Source organism: Bufo bufo, chromosome 2, assembly GCF_905171765.1.
Source record: "Bufo bufo chromosome 2, aBufBuf1.1, whole genome shotgun sequence".
NCBI classification, from domain to species: domain Eukaryota; kingdom Metazoa; phylum Chordata; class Amphibia; order Anura; family Bufonidae; genus Bufo; species Bufo bufo.
This window is the reverse complement of record NC_053390.1, coordinates 165,611,679-165,638,937: the sequence shown is the minus strand read 5'-3', so window position 1 is coordinate 165,638,937 and position 27,259 is coordinate 165,611,679. Positions and strand designations below refer to the sequence as shown.

At 44.4% G+C, this 27,259-nt stretch overlaps 1 protein-coding gene across 5 annotated transcripts in view; it reads right to left on the bottom strand.

Moving 5' to 3' along the window:
- The window catches only part of MCC (MCC regulator of WNT signaling pathway), a 315,415-nt gene that overhangs the window by 103,796 nt on the left and 184,360 nt on the right, over positions 1–27,259 (bottom strand). For all 5 annotated transcript variants that reach the window (XM_040421630.1, XM_040421633.1, XM_040421632.1 and 2 more), the window contains 2 exons: positions 13,661–13,803; positions 6,649–6,791 (listed from right to left, as the gene is read on the bottom strand). In XM_040421630.1, coding sequence (XP_040277564.1) covers positions 6,649–6,791; positions 13,661–13,803 — 286 coding nt within the window. The remainder of the gene's footprint in view (positions 1–6,648; positions 6,792–13,660; positions 13,804–27,259) is intronic.

Here is a 27,259-nt window from a genome sequence, read left to right as displayed (position 1 = left end):
ACTATAGGAAAAAACACCGGCCTCTGGTGGCCGAGACTGCAGGAGTGGGCATAGGCTGAAACTTTTTCCTATAGTGTGCAAGCACGGCCACCACTGATGGATTGAAAAGTGGCTGTAACCATGGAAATGAGCTATGTATAATGTGATGGAAAAAGGAATACAGCTGATCAGGAGGCAATATGGATTATACATTAGTAAGTGCCTTGTATTAACTTTCTCTACATGATAAATGCCACTTGCTGAAGTGACACAACCCCTTTAAATCCTTGGCAAAAACTATAGGCAATAAAAATCAGCGACAACTGAACTCACACAGAGCCTACAACTCAATGTGGCAGGTTTCCTTTAAAGGGGTTATCCGGGATTGGGGACATTGTTGTAATAGTACTAGAGTGACATACATATTTCACACATGCATGTCCTGCCTGCGCCACATATTTCTGAAGCCCCGTTTTGATACTGCAAATTATTGGCCGGAAGTGACTATTTTTGTAAAATCAGTGACGTACCGGGTCCCTTGCAGGCGAGCGAAGCCTTTTCTTCCACTTCGCAGGGAGACTGGTGACGTCACAGTCAGTCTAAGTCATTATGTAGAGCGCACGGAGGAGCGGTAACTAGGCTTGCAGACATCGCGCTAATCCATGCCCCTCCGGTCCGGTGATGTCACCGGGCATGGATCTTTCTAATGGGGGAGGAATATGTGCGGCTGGAGGCGGGATATGTATGAGGGGGGCGGATAGATGGAGGAGTGGACGATGTGCGGCAGGAGGATGAATATGTATGAGGGGGGGGGGGGGCGGATAGATGGAGGAGTGGACGATGTGCGGCAGGAGGATGAATATCTATGGGGGGGTGGATAGATGGAGGAGTGGACGATGTATGGCAGGAGGATGAATATGTATGAGGGGGGGTGGATAGATGGAGGAGTGGACGATGTGCGGCAGGAGGATGAATATGTATGAGGGGGGGTGGATAGATGGAGGAGTGGACGATGTGCGGCAGGAGGATGAATATGTATGAGGGGGGCGGATAGATGGAGGAGTGGACGATGTGTGGCAGGAGGATGAATATGTATGAGGGGGGGGCGGATAGATGGAGGAGCGGACGATGTGTGGCAGGAGGATAAATATGTATGGGGGGGGGCGGATAGATGGAGGCGTGGACGATGTGCGGCAGGAGGATGAATATGTATGGGGGGGGGGGGGGGATAGATGGAGGAGTGGACAATGTGCGGCAGGAGGATGAATATGTATTGGGGGGGGGGGGGGGGCGGATAGATGGAGGAGTGGACGATGTGCAGCAGGAGAATGAATATGTATGAAGGGGGCGGGTGCAGGGACGAGTTGAAAGACAGTAGAAACCAGAAGATGCCGCACTGAGCTGGGACCCACAGTGCAGTGCGGCAGGAAGTCATCACACAAATAAACATCAAATGTCAACACAATCTGTGGGGGACCGTAGGAGCCATGCAGCAGTGAAAAAAATACCGGAAAACATCGGGGGAACCTTGACTCGGCTAGTCATAGTGAGTAAACTATTTAAAAAATAATAATTTTGATCCCGGACAACCCCTTTAAGTTGTAATGGATTTTGCGACTTTTTACACCAAAAACAAGGCGAAGAGGCATGATAAGCATCCCTCTTAGTGCATATCATATTGCTAAGCCATTAATGTATAAGTTGCAATACCCCTTTAAAGGACATATAAGAAAGTCAGCACTTGAAATGTGATGGAGAATGCTGTGAAATTATCTCAGCGTTTTGCATCGTGTGACAAGCTCGCAAGCCGTCAGCATACAGGATCAAACAGAATTATTAAAACGGACATCAAGAAATCAGAGCATAACACCCCGTGACAGCTGTCACTCAAGACCCATACAGAAAATCTCAGAGATTCCCAGGAGGAGAGACAAGGATTACGTTTATTATAAACGTGAGGAAATATATGAAAGAGAATGTGTCATCAGAAATTACCTATTGTCTAAAATCATGTTTTTAAAGAATTTCTAATGATGTCACTTTTAATATTCCATGTCACTAGCTATAGTTTTAAAAAATCCTAAAATCCTGCAGTTTCCACACGGGCCACTAAGCCTAATAATTGGCACCACTTCTTGGTCTGTACAGATCACTTTACTGCAGTAAGTTCATTATCATCACAGACATGACAGATATCACCTCTGTATAGAGAGAACACATAATCCAGCCTTCACAATAGGTGATATCACAGCTTATCTACTCCCTCATGACCTCTGCACAGGTCTCGGAGCATGCCTAAAAAACTCTCCCATAGAAGTCAAGTATGTCCCCTCCCGACCACTGTGTCTATGGCTCATGGTGGCTGCTGTAAAGCATAACTCTAAATGCTGTTAAGAACAGCTCAGGCAAGATGGCCGCCCCCATAATACTGTTCGGAAAATAGAATAAAAAATACACAATCATAAAATAAAAACAGATTAGAATAAAGGGTGTCTGTCACTATCTGGATTTAATTGGCAGAAAAAACATAGTACATTCCCTGTCACAAATAAGGAGAAAAGGAAAGCAAGTATAATGTATGTAACGGATCTGCTGGCACCCCGACCGGGTACCTCCGTTGATAGATGCTCCTAGTGCTTTCCGAGGACTCCAAGCACTCCACTTGACACCGTACGCACTGCAGACCCCACGAACCGCCGAAGCTTGGTTGAGGTCTTACCGTCTCCTACCCACCCTGGACCTACGACAAGGCTCCAGGCTCCAGTGGGTGAACCTCTCCTAAAACCAGAGAGCAGGAACAGCTCTTAAAAGAGCTAGTAGTTATAGCCAGGGGAGTATAGCAAATCTCCCAGCGTATAGCAATCCCCCAGTGTTGATCAGTTACCCAAACACCAGCCTCAACATGATGAAGAATAAAACAGGCACACTTTATTGAGGGCTACCCGCCCGTATTTATGCAGGTCCCCATCTGGTGGACACGCCCCTAGGGGACCAGAAGGAAGACTGTGACACAGGACAGATACGTAGCACTCAGGATACACAGACACAACACATCCCCACAATGCATCAAGGTTTCTTCCTCTCTGCCCTGGAGACACCCGAGGAGCAATTCAATTATCTCTCAGAACAAAGGGAAATCGCTAATACCCATGTGGAGACAACAGGACAGAAATCACCACCCAAACACACAATGTCACACCCCCACAGCAAACACAGACATTTAACATATCCCCAGATAGCTCAAGTCTGAGTGCATATCATTAGGTGAATGGCACTCAGAATACACGAATACAATAAAATTAGCTATCTGGGTACCCTCACATAACAAAATACAATTCCAAAGACAGATTTAAGCTGTGCGGCCGGTCTGTCTTCTCCTTTAAAGTTAGTATGGGCTATAATCCTGAGGCAAGAGGCTGGTAAACAGGCCTCTCCAAAACCCAGTGGCGAGGTTGGTTTCGCCACGATGTATAGCAGTTATAGGCGGCTGAGCAGCATGAAAGCGAACAAAAGTTCAAGATTTTATGTCAGGAAGGAAGAGAGAGTGTTGGGTGGGCACAAGTATCATTCCAGGTGGAAATTCAGCACTGAATACACTGTCAAAATGGCAATTGATTTTTCTATTCCAGTAAGCCACAGTCAGGTGAATGTGCTTCCTGATTTTAGAATTGATGTCTCCTCATAATCAGTTCTGTCTGGACATTGGCATGGAAAGAAATTACATCTTTCTCTATATGAAAGTCAGGTTGGCAGTTTGACAAAATGCTGCTTTCTGAATATCTAAACATGTCCTACACCGAATGTAGGGAAGAAAAAAAAAAAACATAAATCCCCTAAAGCTGTATTTTGATAATGGGACCACACCTGATTTAGAGGTGGAAGCATAGGTGAATGGGCGCAGCTAGGAATCTGTACCTTGGATGTCAAACACATTGCTTGATCATGAGTAATATTCATCAGATCGTTTATTTGATGAGGTCTATCCCGGTGAGTGATGAAAAGCAGTACAGCAGAAACCTGTAAATCTTCATCTCCGTTGCTGTGGAGTTTCACCTTACTGTGTATAACTAACGACAAATAGCTGGATGCAAATGATGCCGTACACCTAGAGTAGTATAGGGCTAATTCTTTATAATGAAGTTTACATATGGACAAAGGAGCAAATGATGAGTAATAGAGATGAGTGACTTTTTCATATAAATTAAATTTGCTCATGAATCAGCAGGCTTGAGCAGTGAGGGACACACGTGAAAGTATAGCAGTGCATGCAGAGTATGCATCAGCCCTGCTCTGGTAGCAGGAGCAGAGCCTCTGCGCTATCACTGCTACTTGGAGTAACAGTGCAGGTGCACTTGTGGGGCCAGCCCCTCGCTGCTCAAGCAGGCTGATTCATGAACAAATTTGTACGAATCAAGCACAGCGTCGTACATTGCATAGCCGCAGCCTTTTCAAAGAGCTGATCAGTGAGGGTCCCGAACGCTTAGTTTACTGGTAAAAGGTGAATTGCGTTATCGATTCCGTTACCACGGACAATAATGCAATTCTATGATGGAATGCATAACGGAATGGCTTTAGAGGCATTCCGTTATTCATTCCGTCATAATAGAAGTCTATGGGCTGCAAAACGGATCCGTCCCGTTTCAGTTATGCAGGGTAGTCCTCTCCTGCATAACGGAATCGGGACGGATCCATTATGCAGCCCATAGACTTCTATTATAACGGAATGAATAACGGAATACCTCTAAAGCCATTTCGTTATGCATTCCATCATAGAATTGCATTATGGTCCGTGGTAACGGAATCCATAACGCAATTCACCTTTTACCAGTAAATGAAGCGTGTGCGAATTTCATAACCTGAAATTCGCTCATCTCTACTGATGACCTATCCAGAGCATAGGTCATGAGTTAAAAAGACTTGGAAAACCCCTTTAGCCCTGCATCTTTACGGTCCCTGACAAAAGTCTTGTCGCTTGTGTACAAATTGACCTGAAGTGCCGCTAAAATATATTTCTAATCAAGATTTTGTTACAAGAAATGGGTCATTTTAATCCCAACAGCTTTTGTAATAATGTTTCAGTGCAAAACAAAACTGACAAAAAGTATTCTAATATTCACAGCTTGGTAAAGCCTATTGAGTCAATTTTTGCCAAGACATAAGTGTTGTCGCCTTGTCATATGAGCTTCACCTGTAAGTAATAATGGATCAATTAGGTCTCAGGTGTGTATAAAAAGAACCCCAGTACACTAGACCTTCACATCAACTGCAACTAGACCTCTGCAAACAAGCCTAAGATTCACCCGGAGACTAAAGTGTTGATTATCAAGAGGCTGAAGACCAGATCCACTGCTGATGTGGCAGACACCTTCAATGTGTCTCAGCGTCAAGTTCAGAGGATAAAAAAAAGATTTGAAGAGACTGGAGACGTTTTGGACAAGGCCAGGTCAGGCCGACCCCGCAAGACAACTGCTCGAGAGGACCGTTTATTGGCTCGAAAATCCAAGGCCAGCCCATTTTCCACTGCAGCAGACCTGGTCACCTGAAGTTCATGTGTCAACCAGAACAGTTTGTCAGATTCTGTCTCGAAATGGCCTCCATGGTCAAATCAGTGCCCATAAGCCAGCACTAAACAAAAGACAATTAAAAAACAGTGTGGCATTTGCCAAGGGCCACAGCCTGCTAAAAGGATGGACGCTGGAAAAGTGGCAGAAGGTGGATTTTTCAGATGAATCTTCTGTTGAATTACACCACAGTCGCCGCAAATATTGCAGGAGACCTACTGGAACCCGCATGGAGCCGAGATTTACCCAGAAAACAGTGAACTTTGGTGGAGGCAAAATCATGGTCTGGGGTTACATCCAGTATGGGGGTGTGCGAGGGATCTGCAGGGTGGAATGCAACATCAATAGTCTAAAATACCAAGAAATCTTAGCTACCTCTTATATTCCCAACCATAAAAAAGGCCAAATTCTGCAGCAGGATGGTGCTCCATCGCATACTTCCATCTCCACATCAAAGTTCCTTAAGGCGAAGAAGATCAAGATGCTCCAGGATTGGCCAGCCCAGTCTCCAGACATGAACATCATTGAGCATATGTGGTGTAGGATGAAAGAGGAAGCATGGAAGACGAAACCAAATAATATTGATGAACTCTGGAAGGCATGCAAGACTGTTTTCTTTGCTACTCCTGATGACTTCATCAATAAATTGTATGAATCCTTGCAAAACCGCATGGATGCTGTCCTTCAAGCTCATGGAAGTCATACAAGATATTAAATTTGGATCTCACAGCAACACTACTTAATTTTCTGACATATTTTTGGATTTGCAGTAAAGTTGTTCAATTTCTGTATAGGCGACAAAACTTTTGTCTTGCCAAAATTTGACTTTTCTGTCTTGATTAAATGATAAATCTTTTTTCAGTGAAACTAATTTATTTCAGTGCATTAAACATCATTTGGGAGGGCTTTAGCTTTTCATATGAGCTATTTCTAACACCAATTGATTAATTAAAAGTCAGGTTAATAGCAGGAGTTTCTACAAAATAGAGAAGAGACAAGACTTTTGTCAGGGACTGTACTGTCACGTTAGCAGACTGCCATATACATAGGAAACATGCTCCATTCACATTTTGAAGTGGCACATTTCTATTATGTGTTTTTCACTTACCCATATCCACTGTGACCATTGTGGACTGATTTTCTAACACAGAAACGGAGGTTTGGTCCTGGTCCACGCTGCGAGAGTCATCATTGGCTTCAAGCTGGCTGTGACTGTGTTCTGACCGCAACTCAGAATACTCATCTTCTTCTCTGCAAAAGACACAGGGGGTTATTTTCGAACAGATATATGCCACTTTTTGGCGTATATTTGTCGCAGTTTGCGGGGCAAAGAATATTTACAAGGCAATTTGTAACTTTTCCCCTTTTCCGCCACTCACGCCAGGTCTAAAGAAAAGGGGGCATGGCTTGGGTGTGTAAGGGGACGTGACGGCAGGCCCTTCTCATTTATAATTTTCTATGCTTGTTTTAGGTGTAGAAAATGGTCTAAATCTATGCCAGGTCCTGTAAATTTAGACAAGTGTAAAGTCCGCCTAAGTTATGCAGGGTGGCGCCTCGACATAACTTAGACGGATGAACTACCAGCACAGGAGGGACGAAGACCGGCGTCTAAATCACCAGTCTTCGTAAATGCGAACCAACCCCTCCCCAAGTGTGCATATCAGAGATCAATCAAAATGACAGCAAAAATGGTGAAAGTCTACTTCAAGCTGATTATGTAGTTACAATAGTATCTGCACTTGCCCCAGTGTCTCACACTAGACTCCAGTACCTATGGGGACGACAATCTGCAGTTTTTAGGCCAAACAGGTAAGACAGACTGCACTACACCTGTGCAAAGCATAAGGCCTAGTTAACATATAAGGATAACAGCAGAGGGTTTACCACCATTATTTGGTCCAACTCCTTAAGCAACAGATAAGTTAGATACCCCCCACTTAAAATATGATACAGCATCATCAGCTGCCCATCCACAGCGGTTCTACAACAGAATAGTCCATTCCATCAATGCATTAATATAAATGGTCATTTCCAATGAACCCAGTTCTACTTCCTAAATACCAGATTTTTTACATAAACCTGATATTTTCCCCTTTTTCACACAGGCCACTATAGCAAACAATACAGCCGGATGCTTCCTGTTTTGGTAGCTCACTTGTCTGCTTTGCAGTGTAGACTGAAACAGGGTCAGCAGAGTTCTAGATAAGAAACAATACACACAGATAGGGTTCTGTAAAGGCAGGTTGGCACCGCACGATGTTACAGCCGATTGTCAGGAAGGAACGCTCAGATCGCTGTTTAGACAGGTCATTCCCGATAATCTGCTGGTAAATCCACCTTTAGGAAGTAGACCAGTACTGTTAGTAGACTGCATTAATAGTTTAAAGGTGGATTTACATGTCTAGATAATTGGGCAGATTATCGGGGACGAACATTCCTGTGAACACTCATTCCTGACAATCTAAAGGTGCAGCAGATCACCCGATGAACGAGCGAAACGCTCATTGATCGGGTAAACCTGTCATTCGTACAGGCACCTAAATTATTGCTTCTGGACAGCAGATCGTGGTGTCTAAACAGCGATCTGCTGCCCAAAAACAATTCAGCTTTGTGAGGATGAGCAATCGCAATAGTGATCCGTCATCCCCATACTGTGAAGGAGAACACTGCATGTAAATGCAGCGCTTCACCTCCACTGAGAAGCAGCCGACCGTCGGAAAGCAACAGTTAACCTTAAGAAATTTTTCTGACCATTGACTAACACCCCTTGCAGCTGCCATAAAGCACTCACACCCTGATGCATCCTATACAGAGCCTGGCATTGCAACACTGGTAAAGAAGAGCCAGTGTGCCTATGTAAATAATGAAGGGGACATGACATGTTTCCTCATGGAAGGGAATCTAACTGGTGCCATCTGAATTATAAACAGAATAACTTATAGCCATCAGAAAATTCCCATGAAACTCATTCGGGTTAATAACTAAAGATGTTAGTGAGAAAAAGTGTTTGTGTGAGTGGTGGACATTACGAGGTCAGTCGACAGATATCTCTCCTAATCCCCCATGCACACTTGGCTGAGAGAGGCCAGTAAGCCAATGCCAGACATCTCTGAAGGTGGCTTATGTCCCCTGAGAACAAAAGGATCAGGCATGTTGAAATCCAGTTGCCCGATTCTTCTCTTCCCCTATATCTGCTGTTTGGTCAGCATTAAAGGTGTTGTGCCAATATAGAAATTTAGCCCATACTCAGAGGACAGGAGATAAGCATCTGATCAGCGGAGATCTGATTGCTGGGACTAGACACTGATCAGTGGAGATGGGGTGTCTTCTGGAGCGGGAGGTCCAGCGTGCACACTGCTGCTTCCCCGATACTCTTGACGAGTACAGCACTCCGCTATCTCTGGCAGTCCCATGTAGAATGAATGAAATTGCAGCAGGTCGAGCATGATCGCTCCATTCAAACGTGGGAACAGGATTCCTATTCTCGTGAGTGGTTGGGGTCCCATTTTTGTTAACAGTGGGGGATTCAGCAGGTTGGACTGTGGATACAAGATCAGTCTAGATCAGATACAAGATCAGTCTGTATCTGCATAACCCCTCTAATCTAATGTGTCTGACCATCTTAAATGGGTTGTCCCATTTCTCTGCTGCAGAAAGTGGAGCTCCGGGCTGTTCAGCTGTCTACGTAAGGTTAGCCACCTGGGACAACCCCATTAAAGAATGCTTTGAGTATCATTTGACCTCTCAACAGGAGTGAAACATTTAAGGGCCCTTTGCACAGGGCGAGAATCCGCCATATAATCGCTAACAATTGTTCATAGGAACGCTCGTAAGCAATTATCTGGCGGTGTAAAGGTGCTGCCGATTACCCGATGAACAAACAAAATGCTCATTCATCGGGTAATATGCTCGTTTGTCGGTCACCTATATTGTCGTTTGCCTGCAGCAGATAGTGCCGTCTAATCACGATCTGCTGCCGGCAAACAATCATTATGTATGGAGACGAGCGTTGGTATTAGCAAACGCTACTCCCCATGCTGTGGAGGAGATCATTGCACGTAAATGCAGCAGTCTCCTTCACTGATGAGCAGGTGCTTGCAGGGCAGGAACGCTTTCTGTTAATCGCCTGCTAAATTGTCCCATCTAGAAGGGCCTTTAGAGAGGTGACAATGATTTATGCATCAAACCAGATACAACACATACACCAGCAGGAAGAAGAGTAGAGAACTCTGTGATATAGGGTTGTTGCGGGTATCGAAATTTCGATACCCAATCGATACTTTTGTCCCGGTATCGATACGATACCGGGATTTCCGTTTTTTCGATACTGGGCTGCGCTTCTGCGCAGTCTAGTATCTCTGAACATGAGCGCGCTGCTATCGGCGCGCTCATGTTCTCTCTCAGCAGCACGGGGAGAAGGAAGCTGTCCTCCCTCCCCCTGTGCTGCTGCCGCTGCCACCAATGAGAAGAGAGGGGCGGAGGAGGGGCGGCAATGAGAAGAGAGGGGGCGGAGGAGGGGCGGCAATGAGAAGAGAGGGGCGGAGGAGGGGCGGCAATGAGAAGAGAGGGGCGGAGGAGGGGCGGGCGCACTGCGCCACCAATGATAGGATTACTATCGGAGCGATGGGAGGAGACATCAGCTTCACTAGTGGGCGTTCCTTTTCCCTGCGCTGCGATTGGACAGCGCTACAGCCAGGGAGAAGGAACGCCCACTAGTGAAGCTGATGTCTCCTCCCATCGCTCCGATAGTAATCAGCAGCATGTGGAGCAGGAGAGGAGACAGTAATGGGGCACTGCGGGCGAACGGAGCGGCGCCCAGGACTAAATGGTGAGTGCTGAGACATCGCTGGGCGCCGCTCTGTGTGGCCTAATAGTGAAAGTCTGGACTCATATACAGTAGTCAGTCTTTAACACATACAGGAGGCGGGTGCCGGCAGCAGAATCGCATTGCCGGCACCCTGCCCCTGACAGGGAGCTACGTTCAGCGGCAGTTAACTGCCGCTGATCTGCTAGTACCCGCCTCCTGTATAAAGGGGTAAAATCATTGGTGGTGCAGTGTGCCCCCCCCCCTCAATCCCCCCATCCCATTAAAATCATTGGTGGCACAGTGCGCCGGCCCCTCTCAACCCTCCAGTATTAAAATCATTGGTGGCAGTGGCCACAGGGACCTCTCCACTCCCCCTCATTGGTGGTGCAGTGGCAGCTTCTGATCGGAGCCCCAGCTGTGTAAGCCTGGGGCTCCGATCGGTTACCATGGCAGCCAGGAAGCCCTGGTTGCCATGGTAACATCCCTGATGCTGTGTGCACAAAGCACAGAGCAGCAGGGACAGTGTGGAGTCCTATTCACCCTGATAGAGATCTATCAGGGTGAATAGGAAAAGGGATGAAAGATCCCAGGTTCTAGCCCCTAAGGGGGGAAATAGTTATTAAATAAAAAGTGAAAAAAAACAAACACTAAAATATGAAGTATAAATCACCCCCCTTTTCCCAATTTCACATATAAAATATATAAATAAACATATTACATCGCCACGTCAGAAAAGTCCAAACTATTAAAATATAAAAAAAAAATCTAGGTGGTGAATGCCGGAACAGAAAAAATAAAATAAAAACTGCGCGATTCGCCATTTTTAAAAATGAGGAATGCACGTGGCTTTTTTTGTTTATTTTTTTCGCGTGGTATCGAATGGTATCGAGTATCGCAATACTTTTTCATGGTATCGAAACCGAATCAAAAATTTGGTATCGCAACAACTCTACTGTGATATGTCATGCTCCAAGTGCGTCTATAGATCACTACATATAAATGTGATCACCAGATAAAGGGAATGTTAGACGAAAACGAAACGGCAGATGAAACTGAGGGGTTCCAGAGTTATTGAACAGAAATCAGATGATGTCTCCATTGGACTATTTTCAAGTCTTTTTTTCCCAAACGGTTTTACACAATAGCCTCAAGGTTCATTCTGGTCAAAAGGCCACTTGGACATTACAGAAAACATATGGACTTCTGCTCTTTGATCTTGTAATGAATGCCGTTCTTCTTATTCTTTAGGCAAAATGAATGCTTATTTAAGGTTCCTCCCTCAGAAGCTTCCTGCCTTCCACTTTCTGACATACACAAAATATCCCCTTTAGGTCTCAAAAAGGTCTGAAACATGAAGGCACAGATCCCCGGCGGCTGCACAGCCGTATAACTCAGAGCACAGCTGCTGCAGAATCTCTTTCAAAAGAGTAGGAGTAACTAAATGTGATGTCATAACTTTTGGATCTTGGAGCTTCTATACACCCACCACTGAACAGTATAGGAAATGACACGCTTGTGATTTATAAAGGGAGTGGATCATCTGTAATATGCATTTGCACATCTCATTTTCTGCATTTCCTTTCCCAGATTATCAACCATCAGTAAGAGGGGAGTGGTCCATGCCACACATCATAATCATGGCCGCCCCTGGTGTCTGGATGTATTAGTAGACAATCGTGTCTCTGTCTGCCTCAGTTTATATTATGGATGAAGTTTCACACTCCCTGTGTTTTCCTCTGTAATAACTAGAAATTAGGAATGACAAAACAACGTCTCAAACAAACAATCGGATAAGAAGCACCAGAGGAAACACCCTTGAAACCATCTTCATGGTTAGGTGCCTCGTCCCCACACTGTAAACAATGGCGCTCTGTGGAGCACAGTAATAATATACAATAAACTGTTAGTCATACCGGTAGCGTGAAGGACATGCCCTGTAAAGCTCTTCTGAAACCATCCTATTTTACCTTCTGAAGTAAAATACAGACTAGATGATGTGCCAATTATTTTTACTAAAAGACAAAAACACCACTCAAGAGCTGAACATCAGGCTTAGGCCTCTTGCACATGAACAGATTTTTTGTTGATCGCAGGTATAATTATATTTATTAATTATGGGGCCACAAAAAATGAGGACAGCACACAGATGTCATGAGGTCATCTGTGTGCTGTCCGCATTAGAGTTGCTTTCCCGCAAATTATAGAACATGTCCCATTCTTGTCCGTTTTGCAGACAAGAATAGACATTGCAGACCGCTAAATGGCAGTGGCTGAATTCATGAGGCCTTAGACTACATGCACACTATTGTATTTTGGGTCCATGTCCGATCCGTGCAAACCACACATGTGGGTCCTCAAAAAATACAGAAAGCACACTGAGGTCATCCTTCTGCTGTCCACCTCCTTGTTAGTTCTAGTGAAGGGAGTGAGATAATTGAGGCATGCACGTGGATGGCATCTGTATTTAGCAGACCATGAAATGAATACGGTTGTGAGCATGCAGCCTTATGGGGGACTTCCAGGAGTGAAATACTGATGCCCTCTCAATGCCTGATCCATGGGGGTCTGACTTTCGGCACCCTGGGCAATCAACTGTTAGAAGGGGCCACCGCATTCAGACAAGCGCTGCAGTCTCTTCACAGTATACCAATCAAGGCACTGTACATTATATAGTTCTGCTTGGCTTTGCAGCCGAATCCCATTAACTTGAAAAGAGACTTCATTGCAGAAAGGCCATGTGACCGGCGTGATGTCCCAGGCTGAAGAAAAGGCTGCAGCGCTCCTCCAAGCACTTTGGACCCGTCCATCAGCTAATTGCCAAGAGGTGCCAGCAGTAAGACGACCAATCATCAGATATTGAAGGCCTATCCTGAGAATAGGTCATCAGGGTTTAACTTTTCATTGTGACATGTTCACTATAAGGCTCCGATTTCACTAGGGTCATGGCTCCCGCTTATACCAGAGCCTGGCCATTGTGACAGATCCATTTCACAACACATCTAAACAGATAATGATGGACCATATTCACTTCAATGTATTCTGTCAGGGTTCTGGTACAAGAATAGTGCTGCAGTCTGCATTATTCTTGATGTAAATGTTTGAGGGACATCCTGATGGATTTCTAGGCTTGGGGAATCACTGCACAGATATGCAGGCGATAAAGACAAAGTGATGCAGAAGGGTACTGGGAAGAAATACACAAATAAATGTGAAGGGTTTAATGGAGGAGGCAAACGAGCAAAGTCCAAGATTATAAAAACACGTTTCACAGCGCGGTGACGCTTTACCACTCAACAATGAAGAACTAAGATACCTAATTGTTGTCCCTTGAAGCCGGTCGATCTTCTTGTTTAGCTCTGCGATGATGCTGTGCAGCTCAGTGATTCTCTCTTCATATCGTAATGTTGTCCTCTCTTGTACATCCTCATGTTCCCTCATCAGATGAGACTGTTCACACTAGGAAACATAAGCACACAGTTGATGCAGTAAACACACAGGGCAGATTTACTAGTCCAGTCCAATATTTAGAGGCACCAAATTTATCAAAGTGGCTGATGCTTGACGCTATGGGGGAGATTTATCAAGACCAGGCATCTTCCATGCTGGTCTTGATATTTCCCGCGTTTGAGCCAATGAGGATAAATGTGCCTGGCCCCGCTACCTTTCTGAAAAGTGGCGAGAGCTGTGTAGAAATGCCACTTGTGCTAATATTTTGTCGCAGTGTCGCTTAAAAAGTTGCAAAGCCCAGTCGCGTAAAAACGGCATATGGAGATGATAGGTCTCTCCCTATCTTTTAACTTTTCACCACCTACTGGTTACCTCACTTCACAGCAATATTTTTTTGCATGTTGGTGTACTTTAAGCCACACACAAGACACAAAAAACACAATAACTGTGGTTCGCAGCATATATGCCAGTTTTGTGGTTCAATTTAAGCCAGAATTCTGGCCCATTTACCCATGCTTAGTAAATCTCCCCCACTATGTGCATCTTATGGTATAGGATTATATGGTCAGAGCAAAGAAAGATGCCCGGCATTGGCGGATTAGCTTAAAGGGAATTTTCCCGGTGGGCCGACTGCCTTTCACAACCACTGGGCCGATGCATCGTATCCACTCCTGCTTTGCTTAGAAGTCCCCTGCCTAACTCCACATACGGCTATTTCCATATATAGAGTTATCCTTGGGGGTATCCTCAAACACTGATAGCATTCTGACAGTGTGAGGATACCCCTGTATATTTTACATTGTTCCTGACTCTACTTTTCAACTGTTATCAGAGAGGTTCGAACTCGCATCCTCCTGCTTGAGAGACAGGAGCCGTACCAGTTATGCTGCAAAGCATATTGTCTACAGGAAGAACTCCTGTACAACGCTCTATTGAACAGAACATTTTCATCAGAAAAATTCTACACAAAACTCATGAGTTCAAGTCCTGGGTTAAGTTTAAATAAATTTGACTTTTGCTGTTATTCCAGTGTCCTGGTATTAGGGTTGGGCGATATAAAAAATATTCCCACGATAACTATATTTAAAAATGTATTGCAATAACAATATATATCGCGATTAATACCAAAATTAGAAGGAAAAACACTCAAAACATGCTGGAAATTTGGTGACAGCCTCCGTCTACTTCCGCTGTCCTGTCTCATCCTCAGGCAGCCCAGGCTAGCTGTCCTATAAAGGCTACATGGAGACATTATACTGTATGGGACTTGTACAGTATAATGTCTCCGTGTTGCCCCCATACATTATAGTAATGCCTCCTTGTGGTCCACACCATGTAATGAGCCCTGGGCCAGGGAGTAAGCGGTGAACAGGGCTTTCACTCACCAGCATCTACAGCACAATGTATACAGGGTGCAAAGTCAGTATATACAGGTTTATGGGGTACAGCACAATGTATACAAGGTGCAAGTCAGTATATACAGGTTTATGGGGTACAGCAGTGTATACAGGGTGCATGGTCAGTGTATACAGGTATATGGGGTACAGCAGTGTATACAGGGTGCATGGTCAGTATATACAGGTTTATGGGGTACAGCACAATGTATACAGGGTGCATGGTCAGTGTATACAGGTATATGGGGTACAGCAGTGTATACTGGGTGCATGGTCAGTATACAGGTATATGGGGTACAGCAGTGTATACAGGGTGCATGGTTAGTATATACAGGTATATGGGGTACAGCACAGTGTATACAGGGTGCAAAGTCAGTATATACAGGTTTATGGGGTACAGCATAATGTATACAGGGTGCATGGTCAGTGTACACAGGTATATGGGGTACAGCAGTGTATACTGGGTGCATGGTCAGTATACAGGTATATGGGGTACAGCAGTGTATACAGGGTGCATGGTTAGTATATACAGGTATATGGGGTACAGCACAATGTATACAGGGTGCAAAGTCATTATATACAGGTTTATGGGGTACAGCAGTGTATACATGGTGCAAAGTCAGTATATACAGGTTTATGGGGTACAGCACAGGGTATACAGGGTGCATGGTCAGTGTATACAGGTATATGGGGTACAGCAGTGTATACAGGGTGGAAGGTCAATATATACAGGTATATGGGGTACAGCACAGGGTATACAGGGTGCATGGTCAGTATATACAGGTATATGGGGTACAGCAGTGTATACAGGGTGCATGGTCAGTGTATACAGGTTTATGGGGTACAGCAGTGTATACAGGGTGCATGGTCAGTGTATACAGGTATATGGGGTACAGCAGTGTATACAGGGTGCAAGGTCAGTATATACAGGTTTATGGGGTACAGCACAGGGTATACAGGGTGCATGGTCAGTGTATACAGGTATATGGGGTACAGCAGTGTATACTGGGTGCATGGTCAGTGTATACAGGTATATGGGGTACAGCAGTGTATACAGGGTGCATGGTTAGTATATACAGGTATATGGGGTACAGCAGTGTATACTGGGTGCATGGTCAGTATACAGGTATATGGGGTACAGCAGTGTATACAGGGTGCATGGTTAGTATATACAGGCTTATGGGGTACAGCACAATGTATACAGGGTGCAAAGTCATTATATACAGGTTTATGGGGTACAGCAGTGTATACAGGGTGCAAAGTCAGTATATACAGGTTTATGGGGTACAGCACAGGGTATACAGGGTGCATGGTCAGTGTATACAGGTATATGGGGTACAGCAGTGTATACAGGGTGCAAGGTCAGTATATACAGGTTTATGGGGTACAGCACAGGGTATACAGGGTGCATGGTCAGTGTATACAGGTATATGGGGTACAGCAGTGTATACAGGGTGCATGGTCAGTGTATACAGGTATATGGGGTACAGCAGTGTATACTGGGTGCATGGTCAGTATACAGGTATATGGGGTACAGCAGTGTATACAGGGTGCATGGTTAGTATATACAGGCTTATGGGGTACAGCACAATGTATACAGGGTGCATGGTTAGTATATACAGGTTTATGGGGTACAGCACAATGTATACAGGGTGCAAAGTCAGTATATACAGGTTTATGGGGTACAGCAGTGTATACAGGGTGCAAAGTCAGTATATACAGGTTTATGGGGTACAGCACAGGGTATACAGGGTGCATGGTCAGTGTATACAGGTATATGGGGTACAGCAGTGTATACAGGCTGCATGGTCAGTGTATACAGGTATATGGGGTACAGCAGTGTATACAGGGTGCATGGTCAGTGTATACAGGAATATGGGGTACAGCAGTGTATACAAGGTGCAAGGTCAGTATATACAGGTTTATGGGGTACAGCACAATGTATACAGGGTGCATGGTCAGTGTATACAGGTATATGGGGTACAGCAGTGTATACAGGGTGCATGGTCAGTGTATACAGGTATATGGGGTACAGCAGTGTATACAAGGTGCAAGGTCAGTATATACAGGTTTATGGGGTACAGCATAATGTATACAGGGTGCATGGTCAGTGTATACAGGTATATGGGGTACAGCAGTGTATACTGGGTGCATGGTCAGTATACAGGTATATGGGGTACAGCAGTGTATACAGGGTGCATGTTAGAATATACAGGTTTATGGGGTACAGCACAATGTATACAGGGTGCAAAGTCAGTATATACAGGTTTATGGGGTACAGCACAGGGTATACAGGGTGCATGGTCAGTGTATACAGGTATATGGGGTACAGCAGTGTATACAGGGTGCAAGGTCAGTATATACAGGTATATGGGGTACAGCAGTGTATACAGGGTGCATGTTAGTATATACAGGTTTATGGGGTACAGCACAATGTATACAGGGTGCAAAGTCAGTATATACAGGTTTATGGGGTACAGCACAGGGTATACAGGGTGCATGGTCAGTGTATACAGGTATATGGGGTACAGCAGTGTATACAGGGTGCAAGGTCAGTATATACAGGTATATGGGGTAGAACCTGTGCCCCATAAAACTGTATACACTGACCCTGCATACACTGTGTATACAGGGTACAGGGTCAGTGTATAAAGGTATATGGGGTACAGCATTGTGTATACAGGGAGCAGGGTCAGTGTATACAGATGTTGTACAGCACAGCCTACATGGTCAGAATACTGTCCGCTCCCAGGCTCCGTCCCCCTCCATGCCTCAGCCTCACCTGCACTTCTGTGCAGTTGCCATCGCTCCTCCCGGCCTCTCCAATTGCAGCCGCTCTGGCCCACCCCCCGCTGTTCAGCGGAGCAGGGACAGGTATAGCAGAGGTGCAGGCTCCTGACACTGAACACTAGTCCAATAGTCCATGTAACTGCACGGCATATAGCTGTTTTACAAGCAGTCAGTGCGCCTGTCCCTATTACGTCACTGAAATACTGCGGCATTTAAGAAACAGTGATATCGCCATTTCATAATACCGAGGTATATCGTGAGTACTGGTAAACCGCCCAACCGTACCTGGTATACAGAGATGTATCTGTAGATACCAGTGCATTGTACAGAAAAACTAGTAAAGGTTTTTAGTTAGATAAATTCAATTCTCCTAAAGCTGTGAAGCCTGTGGCTCAGCTAGTGAGGCTTTTGCCTCTAATACAGAAGGTCCCTGGTTCAAGACCCGCCAGTGACAATTTGGATAAAAAAGGGAATAAAAGTTTTTAAATATTCTGTTCTCAATCAATACTATAATGCTCAAAGCCCTAGTTATAGGGAGGATTGACTTATTTTAACCCTTTCCCGACCTCCGCTATACAGTCTATGGGAGCGGTGATCACATGTTTAACTCCCCTAAAGTGACATAAAATAAGTGAAAAGAAAAAAAAAGTTTTTAAACAATAAAACTAATTAAAAATGTATAAACATTCAAATCAGTCCCTTTACACATAATAAAAAAAACAATTAAAAATAAAGATAATTGTCACTGTTGCGCACAAAATGCCTGAACTATTAAAATATAAATTTATTTTTTCCGTATGGTGAACTCCATAATGAAAAAAAATAATCTAAACTGCGGATTCGCAGTTTTTTTTTTTGCTTCATCTCCCCCCAAAAAAATGAATAAAAAAAAAATATCAAAAAGACCTATTCAGGGCTCCAGACTAAAAAAAATACCTTGTAGCCATTGGCTCCTGAACTGAAAATTTTAGGAGCCAAATAAAATTTTTAGTCGCCAAATCAAAACCGAATAAAAATTTTGGTATCGTGACAATGCTATGCCGATCAGATTGGCGTAGGGTTGTTTTTGATACCAAAGTTTTGATTCGCTTTCGTCACCATAAAAAAGTATTGCGATACTCAATACCGTGCAAAAAAAAAAAAAAACACCAAAAAAAGCCGCGTGCATTTCGCATTTTATGAAACGTTCGGCCCATAATAGAACAGTCCTATCCTATTTTTTGGGGTGACAAGGTGACTAAAAATGGCGAATGCTCACAGCATAGGAGAAATTTTTAAAAAATTTAATAGTTTGGACTTTTCGGACACAGCGCTATGTAATATGTTTATGTATTGTTTATATATTTTATATGTAAAATTGGGAAAGGGGGGATTGAAACTTAATATTTTAGGGTACTTTCACACTAGCGTTTTTCATTTCCGGCATAGAGTTCAGTCACAGGGGCTCTATACCGGAAAAGATGTCTTCAGGTCAGTCTTTTTGACTGATCAGGCAAAAGATAAAACCGCAGCATTCTACGGTTTTATCTCTGGCAAAAAAAACTGAAGATTTGCCTGAATGCCGGATTCTGCATTTTTCCCCATAGGAATGTATTAGTGCTGTATCCGGCATTTAAAATACTGGAATGCCGGATCCATCCTTCCGGTTGAACCGTGCGATTTTCACGCATGGTTGCTAGGATGAAAGTCTATTCACTGTATTACTTTCCCTTATAACAAGATGGTTATAAGGGAAAATAATAGCATTCTTTAATGCAGAATGCGTAGTAGAAGGTCAATATAATAAACATTGGTGGCGCAGTGCGTCCCCCCCCCCCCCCAACACCCCAGTATAATAAACATTGGTGGTGCAGTGCGCCCCCCCCCGCAACACCCCAGTATAATAAACATTGGTGGCGCAGTGCGCCCCCCCCAACATAATAAACATTGGTGGCGCAGTGCGCCCCCCCCCCCCCAACACCCCAGTATAATAAATATTGGTGGCGCAGTGCGCCCCCCCCCCCCTCCCTAGTATAATAAACATATAAACATTGGTGGGCAGTGCCAATGAGGGTTAAAAAAATAAATAAAAATTAACTCACCTCCTCCAATTGATCGCGTAGCTGCCGGTCTCCTGTTCTTTCTTCAGGACCTGTCAAAGGACCTGTGGTGACATCACTGTGCTCATCACATGATCCATCACCATGGTAATGGACCATGTGATGGAGCTCAGTGACGTCACCACAGGTCCTGGAGAAAGAACAGGAGACCGGCAGCTACGCGATCAATTGGAGGAGGCGAGTTAATTTTTATTTATTGTTTTAACCCTCATTGGCACTTCCCACTGCGCCACCAATGTTTATTATACTGGGGGGGGCGCGCAATCAATGTTTATTATACTGGGGGGGGCGCACTCAATGTTTATTATACGGGGGGGGGCGCGCACTCAATGTTTATTATACTGGGGGGGGGCGCACTCAATGTTTATTATACTGGGGGGGGGGCGCACTCAATGTTTATTATACTGGGGGGGGGGGGCGGCGCACTCAATGTTTATTATACTGGGGGGGCGGCGCACTCAATGTTTATAATACTGGGGGGGGCGGCGCACTCAATGTTTATTATACTGGGGGGGCCGCACTCAATGTTTATTATACTGGGAGGGCCCCGCACTCAATGTTTATTATACTGGGGGGGGGCCCGCACTCAATGTTTATTATACTGGGGGGGGGGCCCGCACTCAATGTTTATTATACTGGGGGGGGGGCCCCGCACTCAATGTTTATTATACTGGGGGGGGGGCCCGCACTCAATGTTTATTATACTGGGGGGGGGGGGGGCCCGCACTCAATGTTTATTATACTGGGGGGGGGCCGCACTCAATGTTTATTATACTGGGTGGGCCGCACTCAATGTTTATTATACTGGGGGGGGCCGCACTCAATGTTTATTATACTGGGGGGGCCACACTCAATGTTTATTATACTGGGGGGGCCGCACTCAATGTTTATTATACTGGGGGGGCCACACTCAATGTTTATTATACTGGGGGGGGGGGGGGGGCGCACTCAATATTTATTATACTGGGGTGTTGGGGGGGGGGGGGGCGCACTGCGCCACCAATGAAGATAACTGACCTGTTAATACAAATACAGGAGACGGGTGCCGGAATCAAATAGCGGCACCCGACCTCTATGACAGGGAGCTGCGATCTGCGGCAGTTAACCCCTCAGGTGCCGCTCCCTGTCATAGAGGTCAGGTGCCGCTATTTGATTCCGGCACCCGCCTCCTGTATTTGTATTAACAGGTCAGTTATCTTCATTCGTGGCGCAGTGGCCACAGCCCCTCTCCTTATTGGCCGCGGCGGCAGCAGCACAGGGGGGAGGGAGAGACTCTTCCACTGCGCTGCTGAGAAGAACATGATAGTTCAGCTTCTGTGCCCGCCGCTGTATTCAGAGCTGCGGCGCGGCTCTAGACGCAAATGGCGACAAGACTAAAAAGTCTTGTGCCATTTGTAAATTCTAAGTCGCATTGGCGACCATTTTGGACCTATTCCAAAACGGTATCAATACAAACTACAGATTGCCCCACAAAAAACCCACCTACTTGGCCAAACCTGGCAGTTTGGCTCCTCCAACAACATGGGGCCAGTTCGAGTTCCCAATCTGCCCATGTATTGCCTGGTATTATTTCTTAATGTAAAGTATATTCAGGTTTTTTCTCTCTCACTCAGAAAACAAAAGATCCATGCAAGACAATGCTACCATACAGCTTTATAATAATATAATATAGTCATACAAGCAAGGTGGAAAGACAGATAGTTAAATCCATATAAAAAAAATATAAAATTACAAACTGTAAGGCATCTGGTGTCCCTTCTCCAAGGACTTGAAATCCAACAAGCTTCTTATTGATTTAGGTTTGCAGTACAAACGTTACCAAATATTCACCCCTGGTGCCCTTTCCATTTCAAGCCCATACGATAGCAAGCTGGTGGTTGATGGAGCATGATGAACGCTACCTGCAACATTTCTTTACAGGTCTCATTCCTGACAACCCCGGAAAAACAAGCGATTTCACCAGAGGAAGTCATGGCCAGCCAGTCCTTTTACCTGCAGTGAAATGTAGTATAATACGGAGGCTATTCATATTAATGGAGGTACACATAATACAGGCTTGGTTTAATTTCATATGATGTCCAGATTGGGGTATCATGGACAGGGGTACCACAATCTGGAGGCACATAAGCAGGGGTTGTCTTTACGATGCAACTCATTTTGTTCCGCACATATATCAGTTGTGTCCAGCCAGCTATATTAGACAGGGAGCCGGACACGACTAATATACACTACTCACAAAAAGTTAGGAATATTTAGCTTGTGGGAGAAATTTCAGGCTGAACCTAAAATGCACTGTAACCTTTACAGGTGAACCTTATGTGACCTTCTCTAAACTTTGGAATGCACATGTCCAACTGTTCAGTGTTTCAGTTCTTTCTGCACAACCTGCTGTTCTCAAGGAGCTTAATGGCAAAATTCACAAGAGGTGTTTGATGCATTAATCACTCAATAAATTTCCTGGTTCAATTAGAATTGGTATTTAAACTGTCCTCCTCATCATGCTGTTCACATTTTGACATCATGAGACCAGGACAACACCTAACAAATGATCAACAGAACTTTGCCATTGTGAGGCTTCAAGCAGGATGTGTCACAGTGTCATCAGCAGGTTGCAACAGAGACTGGAAGAGTCACAGAAAGGTACAGAAGTGGATGTCCTTTAGCCACATCCCACACTGATGACCGCTTCATTGTGAACAATGCCCTGGGAAACCGGATGATGAATGCAACACAACTCCAGGCACATTAAGGGAGGTGAAAGGCTCCCAAGTGTCACGTCAGACCATTCAAAACCGTTTACATCAGCATGGTCTATGTGTTAAGACAACCCGTAAGGGTACCTGACCAAACCATGAGGCACAACTGAGGGAAACTGAAACGCATGAACAGACATGTCCCTATTCAGAATTTACGCCTGAGAGCTGGCTACATACAATTTCACTGCAAAAGCAAGATGGAACAGGAACAGGGATACGCACTAATTATTATTTCTGGAAGATTTCTTCACATCAGGTTTATAATTTGTGCAAAGATAACTGAAAATGACGTGCCACCAAAAAAAAAGAAAAAAGTTCTAAACATTTCTCATACAGACTAGAGCTCTGCTCCCAAGCGGCAGGTAACGTCTTTGCTCTGTCCAGTTGTTTAATAAGCACAATGTATTAATGGCATCTAATGTAACACGCTGCTATGTCCATGCTCACAGCTGGGCTGCAATTAATAATTAATTGCTTCTCACAAGCACTAATTGTTCCAGGGGATAAACCAATCTGCCATTAGGATTTTTAGCCTTGTCTTGTTAAAAAGAAGACAAATGCATAGAGTAGCATGGCAATTTACCCGTGCCACATGCACCACTGTACCGGGAATTGCTCGAGCAAATGACACAGTGTTGCCCTTGCCCGATCCTCCTCATAGCAGATTACTGCATACATTTCTCTAATGACTGTTCCTATAATTAAAATCAGTTCATGTAGAAACGTGTCCTTGTAAGTCTACTGCAGATATTACAGTTCAGTGTCCACTGTCAACATGGAGCAGCACAATCCTAACCATTCTGACATATGCACAAATACAGAGAAGCCTCCTGAAGAACACAACGCTTCAGACTTCTGTGTTCATGTCCTACCCCTGTTTCCCCAAAAATAAGACAGTGTCTTATATTAATTTTTGCTCCCAAAGATTCGCTAGGTCTTATTTTCAGGGGATGTCTTATTTTTTCATGAAGAAAAATACGGTACACATTTATTGTTGAACAAAAAAAAAAAGGAAATCAGGGTGGGGAGGGGGATCACTTAAAATGGCACAGGGTGATCAGAGAAGGGAATCAAAATGACACAGGGGTATCAGGGTGAGGAGGGGGATCACTTAAAATGACACAGGGGGATCAGAAGGGGGAATCAAAATGGTACAGGAGAATCAGAGGGGGGGGGTATTACTATAGCATTTTAGTACCCCCTTCTGATCCTCCTGTGTCATTTTGATTCCCCCCTCTGATCCCCCTGTCATTTTGATTCCCCCCTCTGATCCCCCTGTGTCATTTTGATTCCCCCCTCTGATCCCCCTGTGTCATTTTAAATGATCCCCCTCCCCACCCTGATACCACTGTGTCATTTTGATTCCCCCCTCTGATCACCCTGTGTCATTTTAATTACCGTTTTTAGTCTCCCCCCCCCCCCCCCCTCTTCACCAGACATCCCCCACCTTCCATCAGATATTCCCCCCCCCCCCCCCACCTGTCACCCCGTCCCCTGTGTGTCCGTGCCAGCCAAGTTGTGAGACTCCATCAGGGCAGAGCGAGCAGCGGGCGGAAGAATGCGGCAGCTTGTCCTGGCGGCGGCTGTGGCCAATCAGTGAGCTCCTTAGGCTTGCTTTATAATCGGGGAGGCATTATGTTTGGCCGATGCTTTATAATCGGGGAGGCCTTATTTTCGGGGGATGCTTTATTATCGGGGAGGCCTAATTTTCGGGGGGATGCCTTATATTACAGCGATAGGCAAAACTAGAGGTAGGTCTTATTTTCGGGGGATGTCTTATTTTCGGGGAAAGACGGTAATAGCAAGCGGCTACAAAACATGAAATTGGAGCATAGGAAGCAGAAATTTACTTAATTACAGCTTATTAGTTCTGCCAAGAACAAAAAGCAAAGAGAAACAAACGTCGCTTACAGACATCCGAGGTTTGTACAAATACTTCTCCAGGGGCTTCTCTAGAAACTATGTGAAGATGACAAATCATTTGCACAACATAAATTGAGTTTTTCAAAAAATCATTAAATCAAAAACTTCTTTTTTAGATCACATGTATTTTCAGGCTTCTGGAAGCCGGTGGTGCACTGACTGCAGTCATTCCATGTGCAACTTGAGTGAGGTACTATACTGTCTTCTAGAACAGGGATCAACAACCTCCAGCAGTCCAGTTGTTCTGAAACTACAACTCCCAGAATCCTCCATTCACTTCTGTGGGAGTTACAAGAATGGCCAAGTAAGTATGCCAACATTAGCAATTTGACAGAGCAGAATAAGTTGAAGAGCTTAAATAACTTGTATTTTAGGAGGAAATACTCATGAGATCTTTAATTGCAATGATACCTAACAGATAACAAATGACTAAAGGTCATTTAAAATAGGACAATTTAGAAGGCGATTGTCCTGAAGGAAACGTTCCTTCCCAGCAATCGCATGCTCTTCAGTGAAGGAGACTGCATTTACATGCAGTGATCTCCTCCACATAAAATCGCTTGTCCCCATACAGAGTCATTGTTTGCCGGCAGCAGATGTTGTTTAGACGGCACGATCTGCTGCCGGCAAACAACGATTTAGGTGACCACATGAAAGATGCGATTACCTGACGATAGAGCATTTCACTCACTCATTGTGTAATTGGTGGCACCTTTACACCGCTGACGACAATATTTGTTCTGAAATAGGAGAAGGAGGAAGAGGTGTCTGGCAGTGGTTTAACTCTCAGAGAACAAAATGGCTGGGCAGTTGAAATCAGACAGTCTGAACCTTATTTCCCCTGACATGTGCTGTTTTGGGATAGTGAGAAATGCCCTACACATCAGATGGTGAGCTGGGAACACCAGAATCTGCATTTTTTGGTGACATACATCTTATATGGACAGCTTAAATGGTCACTAAATTTTTCACATAACTTTGCAAAAATCAATAATACAAGCGACTGCAATAAAATTTGTAATATATCTTATCAGAGAAAAATATCTTATTCTAGTGTTATCAGTCGTTTCATCCACTCGACCCCTTTTTCAAAAATGACTGTCGCTAAAATTTATGAGAGGTCCCTCTTGGTGAGACCAGGACGGCTGTCTGCTCACTGAAGGATCAGATTACATCATCCCATATAAGTCTATGGGAAGGAATATGCAAGATCTGAGTGAGATAGGATCTCACTAGATACACCAAACTACAGCTCTGTGTTTCTCTGTAATGTCCTCCATGATCCTGGGGCTGCTTTGGAATGAGGTAAGTGAGAAAATTAGGAAGTTGCAGATTCTCCTCTACTTTCTTGGTGCAGTGGATTGAAATTAGTCTCCTCCCATCAGATTTGGAGAACTACAAACTAGAAAATCTAATGGTACCAATATAATCTACTGCTGACTCCACAAAAAGAGAGCACTCACACAGTTCTGTAGATGGAAAAATTGATTTTTTTTTAATGTTTTATTTTATTTAAAGTAGTAAAACATAAAAGAAATTATATACATTTGAAAAGTCCATGACCTGCTGTTGGGCAAGGGGGAAGGGAAACATTCTTTAACTTTGTTAGGGTACTTTCAGTCAAGCGTTAGGCTCCATTCACACGTCCGCAATTCCATTCAGCATTTTGCAGAACGGAATTGCGGACCCATTCATTTCTATGGGGCCGCACAATGTGCGGCCCGGATACGGAAATTCGGACCTGCACTTCCGGGTCCGCATTTCCGTACCCGGAAAATATAGAACATGCCCTATTCTTGTGGAAATGAGGGATGAAGGGAATGTTGTGTGCCTCGATTTTGTGTATGGTTGAAATATAATAAAAATTCTAAAACATTTGTTAAAAAATAAATATAAAATTGGTATTGTCATAATCGTAACAACCGACAAAAAACGGTTGTCATATTTTTAGCACGCTAAACACAAAACCCCAAAAACCATGGAGGAATTGCATTTTTATTTTTCAATTTCACATAACAAAGGATTTTTTCCTTGTTTTCAAATATAAGCTATGGTAAATTAATTGGCGAATAAGAATAAGCCCTCATGTGGCTATGTGAAGGCAAAATAAATAAAAAAACTTTATGGCTCTTGGAAGGTGGGGAGGGAAAAACAAAAAATGTTCTTAAGAGGGAAATGCAAAATTTGTTAAAAGGTTAGTTAAGGACTCATGCACGTGGCAGTATTACAGCTCAGTGTCACGGCTGAGAGTGGGGGAAACTCTCAGTCGTGCGATGTAAGAGGATGGATGATAGCTGCTAGGCCAGGAACACAGCATCAGGGAGCAGGTCACCTCCTATCGCGTCCCTAATGCTGACCCTGACTCCTAACTGTATGAGCCAACCCAGATGGTAGGAGGGCTCATACTCTGGAACCTAGGGTCCCTACTATCCTTCAGGACCAACCCTGTGCTAGGAGAAGGGTAAGACAACCTGTTCCTCCTAGACACGGAGGAACAGGAGTC